Source organism: Ochlerotatus camptorhynchus, unplaced genomic scaffold (assembly GCF_037179485.1).
Source record: "Ochlerotatus camptorhynchus isolate MF236.1 unplaced genomic scaffold, CSIRO-AGI_Acam_v1.1 ptg000577l, whole genome shotgun sequence".
Lineage (NCBI taxonomy): Eukaryota > Metazoa > Arthropoda > Insecta > Diptera > Culicidae > Ochlerotatus > Ochlerotatus camptorhynchus.
In genome coordinates, this window is record NW_027041058.1 from 3098134 (window position 1) to 3108671 (window position 10538).

At 45.3% G+C, this 10538-nt stretch overlaps 1 protein-coding gene across 1 annotated transcript; it reads right to left on the reverse strand.

Annotated features, from left to right (window-relative positions):
* Window positions 1-1230: 1230 nt before the first annotated feature.
* On the reverse strand, window positions 1231-2756 carry LOC135713744 (Golgi-associated plant pathogenesis-related protein 1-like). The gene is made up of 4 exons (XM_065236975.1): window positions 2679-2756; window positions 2380-2620; window positions 1424-1662; window positions 1231-1361 (listed from the first exon to the last, which is right to left on the reverse strand). The coding sequence occupies exons 1-4, from the start codon at window positions 2729-2731 to the stop codon at window positions 1280-1282; spliced, it is 615 nt and encodes a 204-aa protein (XP_065093047.1). The 5' UTR covers window positions 2732-2756; the 3' UTR covers window positions 1231-1279.
* Between the last annotated feature and the right edge of the window lie 7782 nt (window positions 2757-10538).

Genomic DNA, 10538 nt, shown 5'->3' on the forward strand with positions numbered 1-10538 from the left:
CATCCCGAAGTTCAAAATGTTGTTTGGTGAGCAGAGCCGATGTAAATCATTCCTCACCCAAGAACGACCCCGCATCACTCATAGTGATGCGTGTTTGTGGAAGTCCAGCTTGAGCATCAATCTGAGCTCGAGCTCTTTTGCGCTCTTTGGATTTGACATCATTGCTCTTTATATGTGAGGGATGAAATAGCTCACGATAAATGAGCATCTATACGGCATAATCTGAGTTTGAGAAGTTTAGGCAAGCCTGTGCTTAGGTTTCATCGGTTATCATCAAAATTTGAAATTCAATCTTTTCGAAACGGTCAAATTTAAGTTAGGCCCTTCGGACATGTAACTCAAGATATGTGTATGTGTCTCCAGTGTGCTACATTGGCTCCCTTGAAAGTATTTTAAAGCACAGATATAATATTCACTACAATGTTGACGTAGTGGTAAGAAAATGTTAAATACAAAGAATAGTTCTGAACATTTCGCCGAAATGTATCAGATTCAAGCAGTTTTGTTGAATAATTATTTAAAATGAAATTAATGTGCAGAAGTTTTAACACGGTATTCAACTATCCTTGCATGTTAATCTAACATGGAATTTAGTTTCTACAATAATTGACCACTTTGTCAAGCAGTTTTGGCGTGACTTTCTACCAGCTATTTCACAAAACTGGACCAACTTATTTCTATTTTTTTATGAAACGCACAAATGTTGGCTACTTTTCTCGAGGTTCTACAAGAAAAAATCTCAACATAATGTTTTATTTCAAAGTTCGAGTGGTACTAAACGTCATTTTAGCTGCTCGAATGAAGTGGTTAATTCATATTTGAGTAGTTTTGCGTTTCTATGTGACGATAGTCAAAATGCTCAAAACATGAAAGTTATTCAATTGGGTTGTTAGAGCAAAAAAGGTTTTTGATTGTCCATTTAATTCCACTTAGCATTTTGTATCCATGACCGATGAGGAATAAGAGTCAAACAAAGTGGAAAACTTCTAAGTAAGCACTGAGAAGTGTTGTTTAAATTTGTTGTAGCCTTAGGTAGCAGTAACACTTCCTTCAGCAACAAGCAAATAGATCCGCACGCCGTGCACGCAGAGACCACGATGCGGACTGGGGAGGCAACGACTTTAATCGCTTGTTACAGAGGGTGAGTTCTTGTTTTATTATGCAGGTATAGGTATGTCGGTGTTTTGGAAGATTTTTAAAACATATAATTTTGTTTCGTTTACTATATTGAAAATCTACAGTTTAAAACTAACCATTTCACAAACTGTCAAGTGAACAATTAGCTGCGAGTAACATTAGCCGGGTATTGTCCACTGAAGTTTCCTGGGGGACCGTAGTTGCACACGACGTACACATTAGTCCTGAAAATTGAACACATAAACCAATGAACTTCAACGTATGGGTCAAAATTTCCGCAACTCACCCATTCTTAGCGATTCCCACTCCCAGCTTTGTTGAACTCTTCCAAACCACCTGAGTGAAATGGCCCACCTGACTGAAGTTGCTGGGATTGGCCTGTCCAAAACGGTAGTCCTTGATTTCATTGTACCATGATCGGACCACCTCTTCTCCTGAAACATTCGTTCTGCCGAAGGAAGCGTAAATATTCTCACCGTAACGATTGTTTGGCCGATGTTGCATGCAATTCCGGCTGGCTATGTTCTAATAGATAAAAATCACGAGATAAAAATACTCAGCGGAGACATCTGTGCAAAATATTTGGTATGTGCCTTCCCTGTTTTCCCTTTACCGCCAATGTGATGAGTAATACCACAGACAAACAGACGTAACACTTTCTCCTCAATCGTCGTACACGCATTTAACGTGCAAGTGGAATATTATTAGTTGCACGAAATCACCACCACATCGCTGGCATCGGATCACTTTGACGCTTCTATACATTCTAGAACCGGAAAGAAGGAAGCTTTTTTCATCGAGTTCCATGACGATATGATTTCTTCTTCACTTCTTAGCTTATTGCGTGCTCTCAACTTAGTGTTATAATATATGCACTTCCATAGTTATTAGTTGAGAGTTTTCGGTACCTGTACCATTCTCGCATTAGTATAATTGTGTGGCAAGTACAATCATACTCTATGTCCAGGGAAGCCGAGGAAATTTTCAACCCGAAAAATTCCTAGACTGGACCGGGAATTGAACCCAGCCATCTCCAGCATGGTTTTGCTTTGTAGCTGCGCCATTGCCAACTGAGCTAAGGTAGGCCCCGACGATATATTTAAGGAGAATTTATTTAAAAAGTTACGTCTGTTTGTCTGTTGATAATACTGTAAATTAGGTATGAACGATCTATTCATCAACATCTAGCAGACGCCAAAGTAATACATCACAACGGAGAATCGTGTGTGATTGGTCACTTACATTGGCCCATTCCTGTGCGCAGCTGCTGAGGGTTGAATCGAGCGTTAACGGGGCGGCCGAGTGCTTGGCACGTAGTTGATTATGTTCGGCCAAAACGGCAGCATCGAAGGACGACGAACTGGCTCCACCGCCACTACCACTGCTTGGATAGGTCACTACCGGTGTCAACGAAGGTATGGCCATCATTTGTTGTACCGATCCGGATCCAGAAAAATGTTTCGTGACAGTTACGATGCGATTGCTGAAAGAGCCTTCAATGATCATATGTGATATAATTTTGAACCACTTTTACGACCTACCCGCCACCAGAACATCCCGAGTGCTGGATGTAGGTTACTTTCCTGGATGACATTGTTCACACTAATTGGATGTCGCCGCCAACTGTTTTATTAAATTGATTAAGCGAAATAAGCTAAGCAACCGGGTACGATAAATGTGCGATTGATAGCGAAACGCAGTAGGCCCTTCTCGTCCGTCGACCGTCGAACGAAGACTGATGTAGACAGACATACGTGAAGAGAGTTTTATTTTGCCATGCAAAGCGTGATTGTCCTCTACTATGGGTTACATTTCTCACATGTTCTACGCTGAATAAACTGATAAGAGCTAAACTCAATCGTTACCATAAAACGAATTTCCTTTTCCAGGAATTGTTTCGGTTGTGGATGAGTCAAATTTCTTAGAATGCGATTGAATTGACTGGACCTCCTAAAATGCCTCAACCTAGACCTCAACTCTTTCTTAGTTTTTATTCTTTGAAAATCATATGCCGTACCACCTAATTCGATCATTCGAATTCGGGACATCGTTGTTGTCTATAGCAACCGCGTACGCGCTCGGAATATTGTTGTGTTTTGGTGGTATTTCGCGATCGATTGTTTCGAAAATGCCACCCACAGCTAGTGGCTAGTGTTAACTAGTGACAAACATACAAGTCCGATCATTATCGGTCAAAATTAGAGTGAAATAAGTGATAAAAACAAACGACGGTTGTGTAGTGTGGCCTTTTGAGATTTCTTTGCTGTGTGACCCGAGTGGCAAGAGGTGTGATTTTTTCGGTTTTTGGTGAAAAGATTTTCACTGAAAAGGGAAGTGACTAGAGTCACTTTTTTGGTGATTTCGCTTTGTAGGCGTGACATTGAAGGAGTGTAAGGTAGGAAAATCTTTTGTTTTTCTTTATTTTACCGTCTCTGGGGTAAACAACGGGTGACCGTTGTTACTTTTTACCTTTTTTTCCAACGTGCGTCGTGTGTAAGCGCGAGAAAGTGGTAGAGTAGGGTAAGGCGGTAATGACGGCCGCTAGTAGCGGCGACCTGAAGGGTCAAGGGAGAAATGGCTAAGATTAGGAAATTTGACGTGTGAATTTGGTGCACTGCCATACCTTCTATTAACCAGTAAGGATGCAGAAAACCCATTAAAGTCGGATCGTTTCATTGTTGGAAAGTCGGTAGAAGATGCTGCAGGAGTGTCAAGGAACTCGATACACGCTCAGAGGTAGGAATCAAGTCCAGGTCAATAAGCTGCTTAAGTTGCTTACTCTTTTGGATGGTACTGAGGTCGTCGTTCAGCTGCTTCCCAACTTGAATGTGAGCCGTTGCGTTATTTCGTGCTTTGAGGCGATCCGCATGGAGGAGAAGGACGTCCTACTTGGTCTCATTAGCCAGGGGGTCATCCGAGTTCAGCGAATCACTCGCAAAGAGCACGGTAAACCAGTCAACACGTCAGCCCTGATCCTTACGTTTAACAGGAGCAACCGCTACCCGTCCGTACTACCCTAATCCTCTCTTGTGCTATGGTTGTGTCCGATACGGTCATTCCCGTGTCCGATGTCCAGGTTCGAAACGCTGTCTTAACTGTTCTGCCGATCATGAACTGGCGGAGGATGAACAGTGTACAGCAGCTGCCCACTGCATCAATTGCAAACAAGCGAGTCGAAACAGGGACAGGAAGTTACGCCGCAGCTGCAGCCCAGCAGACTGCCAACCGGAAAAAAAATTGGAGGAACTGGAGAAGAAAATGGAGGAGAAAGACGCCCAAATTGCTCAACTTCTTGAAGTGATGAAGAAGAAGGACGAAAAGATCGACAAATTAATGGGACACATCAAACTGATTCGAACACCGCAAGTTCAACAGCCGAGTAAACCGATCCATCCTTCCGAAAGTCAATCGAGCCAATCCGGAGAATCGCAGATAGCCGCACCGTCGATGCATCTCAGAAGTAGATCGCCAGCGACAACGGATTCTAGGCACAACAGGAAGAAGAAAAGGCACGACTCTAACCTCACCCGGCCGACAAAGCCCACCACTGAAGAAGCCCGTTGAAAAAACACTGACATCCGGCCAGGAAACGATAAGCGTCGACGAGGATGAGATCAAAGAGACGCTCCCTAGCCAGCATCTTCGATAAGATTCATTCCTCCAAACGTTTACCGACCAGCAATACATAACGGGCAACGACAACGATCGACTTGAAGGGAGGGAAAGTGTAGTACCCCCTTCACTCTCACAGAAGAGAGCGCAGCAGGCTGGAGGATCCATCCGGGACGTCTTACCCCAACCCGTTGATGGAGAATCCCCCTCTGCGGTCGATTATGAAACATTAGAGTCACATACCACTTACCTACCTACCATAATACCACCTCGATATTGACCGCTTACACCCAATACACCCAATGAAATCAACCGTCGGCATGTAGTGCCAATCGAAAATCCACCGTCAGCCAACACTAGCCAACACTAGCCACCACAACATTGTGAGTGCCACCGGCGCTATCATTCCTAATAACCGGTTCGGGAATTTTCCCACCGGTGAAGTTCGTCGTCAACAGCAAAGTCGAGATGCATCTCCGCCGTCATCATTAGGGGCTGTTCATAAACTACGTAGACAGTTTTTTTTTTTGGATTCTTGACCCGCCCCCCTCCCCCTGCGTAGACAATTGTCTATACAAAAATTATAAAATTTGTATGGGCCGTGGATAATTGTCAACCACTCCTCCCCCCCTCCCCCCTCAACTGTCTACGTAGTTGACAGTGCAACAGACAGTATTCCAAAATCGGTGTGTGGAAGGAGAGCGTGAAGTAACCTCCCCTCCCCTTCCCAGGAGGGAAGTGGATGTCCGGGGGGACGAGAGTGGGACCAGTCACGAGTGTCTTGCATCCTCTGTTTCCTCCTGGAATCCGGCCGATATGTCAGGTCCAACGCGCAAACCGTCAGCATCATCTTCGTCATCAGCAACAGTCAGCAGTAGTCATCCTACGAAATCTGTTGCCCTTCAGTGGAACATACGTAGTCTACGTGCCAACATCAGCGAGCTCAAACTGCTCATCAGCCAGCATGAACCGTCCGTTATAGCGCTGCAGGAGACGAAAGTGGATAATCGTGAGGTCGCGCCAGACTTTGCCGGTAAGAACTACGCCCTGCTTCTTCAAACCGGTAGTCGTCGATACTGGCAGCAAGGAGTGACGCCAATGACGGTAGTGTCGATCTACATCGCTCCGAATTCCCAGCAACAGTTCCAAACACAACTAAATGATTTATTGGAGCGTCTGCCTGCGCCAATGTTGGTACTTGGCGACTTCAATGCGCACCATCCCGCCTGGGGTTCTACGACATCGAATGCGCTTGGCCACTATATCGCTGAAAAGACACTAACGGAGCAGCTGATAATCCTGAATGACGGGTCACACACGCGGGTGGATCCAGCAAATGGTTCAACTTCTACCATAGATCTCTCGATCTGTTCGGAGGTGCTGGCTCCCAGATTTATCTGGCGAACACTTCCGGATACCCACAGCAGCGACCACTTTTCAATCATCGTATCTTCGAAGCGGAGAAGATGGCTCTACGACCAAGCTGATTGGACATCGTTCGAACAACTGACTTCCAGCAGCATCAAACCGGATGACGAGATTGGGGTTGATGAGTTCGTCAATCGGATATTATCAGCAGCAACCGCTAGCATTCCTCGAACATCAGGACGAATTGGTTCCAAATCGGTACCGTGGTGGTGCCCGGAAGTGAAAACGGCGATTAAGCGGCGTCGAAAACTTCTGAGAGCACTGAAGCGCAGCAGAACAGCAGGATCGGACACAGCGGATGTTTTGAAGCAGTTCCAGGAAGCGAAGGTAGCGCCTAAGAAGGTAGTGAAGGAAGCTAAGGAATATTCGTGGGAGGACTTTGTCCGAAAAATATCACCTGGCAGCACAACGGCAGACATGTGGCGGACGATGAACACCCTGAGAGGCAAACGACAATACAGCAAGGCGGTTATCAAGCAACCCGATGGCTACACGGAGAAGGCAGAAGAAATAGCAGAAGAACTGGCCGGGCACTACTGTGAGAGATCGGCGACCACAAGCTACTAAACTGTTTCAAACAGCGAAGGAAGGAGCGGAACGGGATCACGTGGATTTTCTTCCGGACACCGACGACATATATAAAGCGGACTTTACCCTGAATAAGCTTCTGTGGGCACTCGACAAAGGACGTAGTGTCTCTACAGGTCCTGACTCGGTAGGGTATCCAACGTCTGCTTGTATCCGTAAAAAATGGCGCTGTTGCAGCTTCTAAACAGAGTCTGGCGTAGTGGCGTTTACCCTATCAGCTGGTGAACCGGAATAATAGTGCCGATTGCGAAGCCAAACTGTTCTGAATCTAGAGCGTGAGTTGGAGTCGAATGGACGACTGGACAAGAGGCAGCACGCCTTCAGAGTTGGGAGAGGTGTCGATACATACTTGGCGGAGTTGGATAGGTCATTGCCAAATCGGGACGAACACTGCTTGATTGCATCGCTTGATCTGTCGAAAGCGTACGACACCACTTGGCGGTACGGTATCTTGCGCACTCTGCGTAAGTGGCAGATGGGTGGGCTTATGTTTAACGTACTGAACAGTTTCCTCACCAACAGATCTTTCCGGGTGAACGTGGAAGAACATTTATCGGGTGAAATGCCATTGAAGAACGGAGTCCACCAAGGGTCAGTGTTGTCTGTAACGTTATTCCTTATAGCGATGCAGCCGATTTTCAGAGTGGTGCCGCATACTGTTGCCTTGCTTCTCTATGCGGACGATATTTTGCTGGTGGTACGGAGGAGTAAGGAGCGTCCTCTGTATAGAGATCTACAGGCTGCAGTGAAAGCTGTCGACAAATGGGCGAAAAGCGTCGGCTTCACAATTTCCGCGACAAAATCAAGAATTTTCTACGGCAGTCCCAACGCCCGTCGAGAACCCAGCAACGATGTATTCATCGACCGTACAGCTGTACCGAGGACGAATCAACTGAAAGTTGTTGACGTCAACCTTGACCGGTCGCTGTTCTTCAAATACCATTGCAAGATAGTCAAAACCACGTGCAACTCTAGGCTGCCGATCTTGAAGATGATCGGGGCTAAACTTCCGCGAGGGCAACGCGATTCTCTGTTGTGTATCGGATCAGTTTCAGCAATCGTCACGTCGCGACTTATCTACGGTATCGGGCTCGTCAGTAGACCGAAGGATTCGGAGGTGCAGACTCTTACACCCATCTACAACCGGATGGTCCGGTTCGCCTCAGGGGCGTACGTCCGATTCCAGTCCGATTCCAGCGATTATGGCTGAAGCAGACACTTTGCCGTTCGATTCAATGGTTATGCAAGCCATAATTCGTGCTGCAATTCGTTTAATGGAGACGAATTCCAGAAATATCGATCTTCCAGTTGTGGAACGAGCGTCCGATCGCCTGGCGACGATTGATGTAGAGCTTCCAAACATCGCTGTACGGACACGTCTCGCCAACCGAGAGTGGTATGAACCCAAGCCGCATATTGTTTGGGATGTGAAAGGGCAGGTGAAAGCTTGGGTTCCCCCGAATACAGTGCGTCCCATCGTGCAGGAGTTTGACCGTGCTTTGGCTATTTATACGGATGGTTCTAAATGCGAGAACATAGTTGGAGCAGGTGTATTTAGTAGCAGCATTCGGTAAGCAATAGGTCTTCCGTCACAATGTAGCGTGTTTTCGGCGGAGGCCTTTGAGGTCATCGCTACAAGAGCATCAACCGAATGTGTTATCATTCTGTCTGATTCGGCCAGTTGTCTTTCGACCATAGAGAGTGGAAGATCGTAGCATCCGTGGATCCAGGAAATCGAGCGCTTATTACGTGGACGGCCGATCCACCTTTGTTGGATCCCTGGTAATGCCGGAATTCGCGGTAACGAAGCAGCAGACCGTCTAGCCAGTGAAGCACGAAACAGTCCACCAATCAACGTCGTCGTACCAAGGATTGATTCCATCAAGAACATGAACCAAGTCTTTGGTCAGCTATGGGAAGCACGTTGGGCACAATTGACAGGGAGGTCAAAAGGGAAACGAAGAAGTGGATCGATCAGTACAGCTCTGCCGATCAACGCATACTCACTCGTCTGCGCATTGGTCATACTAGGGTTACGAATGAATTTTTTCTGAAGAAAACAGCTCCACCAGCATGTGAATGCTGTGGGACCGTTGTTGACGTTCGTCACATTATTCTGCACTGCAGGAAATTTGAAGCGGCTCGGACGAAATAGGGTATCGATTCCACAAGCCTTTTTACGGCGTTACGCAACGACGAGGATTCTGAGAAGCGGTTGCTGAAGTTTCTGCATAAAATCAAACTTTATCGGAAGCTTTGAAGGGCGAAGATAGAATGGAAAGGAAAGTGTAGAATGTAGGAAGAAAACGGAGCGGAGGATGAAGAAAAAGCAAGTGATGCAGAAGAAAAAACGAAGTCTGAATGATAGAAGATGTCGGACAGGAAATGGAAGAAAGCTACCGATGAATATTGGAAGCAAATGAGTTCATGAAGAAGATGCTGAATGGAAATCGAAGAAGATGGAGTGAAAAAGGATGAAGATGAAGCGGAAAACGAAAGTACAACAGAAGATATGGATGAGTATGAAGATGCAGAAGAATGAAGATAAAGATGAAGCGCAAGGAAGGAACGGAGAAATCGAAAAATGAAGATGGTGAATATATAAATAGAAGAAGTAAAGAAGAAATGTATGGAGAAGAAGCTTAAAACATGAGATAAGCATGCAGACGATGAACCAGGAAACGAGCAAACGATAAGAAAGCTAAGTGAATTTTGAATTCACATCACTCTCAACACACCCACACACTGTTTACACAAAAACCAATTCAACTGACATGAATGCATCCGCAGGATGTAAAATGTCACTAATAAAGAACAACAACAACAACAACCTAATTCGATATTGACTATCTTATCGCATTTTAAATCACAGCCAGTTATGATTCATCTTTGATCGCCCAAACACTGCCGAAACGTGTTATCTGTTGTCTTAAAAGATAAACACAGCCGGAGGTACGTTAGTGCAATGTGTTCCTATAGTGGCTTATGGAGTCTAAGTTGTAATACAAATATAGCTACAATAGAAATTGCCGCTATCAGGTAGGGAAACATTTCCCCTATTTGATAGTGGGCGGAATGCCCGTTTCGCCGAATTGGGGATCGGATGCATTGTTTGCGGGAGCGGATGCGTCCCTTCGGAGGAGTAATAGAGATTTATCGGTGCAGTCGTCTATGGACGATGGAAATTTGACAGGTTCATTAATAATGAACATTTCAAGCGTAACTATTCAACTCGACGTATCTGATTTTGTAAACAATCACTTCAATCGACGATTTGTGGCAACTGCTAGCTCACTCAAATAAACTAACAACACCAGCTAGTAGGGGAAAGATTTCCCTACCTGATGATGGTAGCAGATACGTCGAGTTGAATACACTGGAGTCGCTTTTTACGCGGTTTTTTTTTACACGGTTTTTTTTTACGCGGTTTTTTTTTACGCGGATTTCGGAATTTACGCGGTTTTTTTTTACGCGGATTCCGGAATTTACGCGGTTTTTTTTTACGCGGATTTTGGTTTTTTTTTACGCGGATTTCAGAATTTACGCGGTATATCGCTTTTTACGCGGTTTTTTCTTACACGGTTTTTTTTTTACTCGGTTTTTTTTTACGCGGATTTCGGAATTTACGCGGTTTTTTTTTTACGCGGATTCCGGAATTTACGCGGTTTTTTTTTACGCGGTTTTTTTTTACGCGGGACATATCACCCGCGTAAAAAGCGACTCCAGTGTAGTTCATTTTTAGTGAACACTGCCCAGCTCTCCTGTAAAATTTT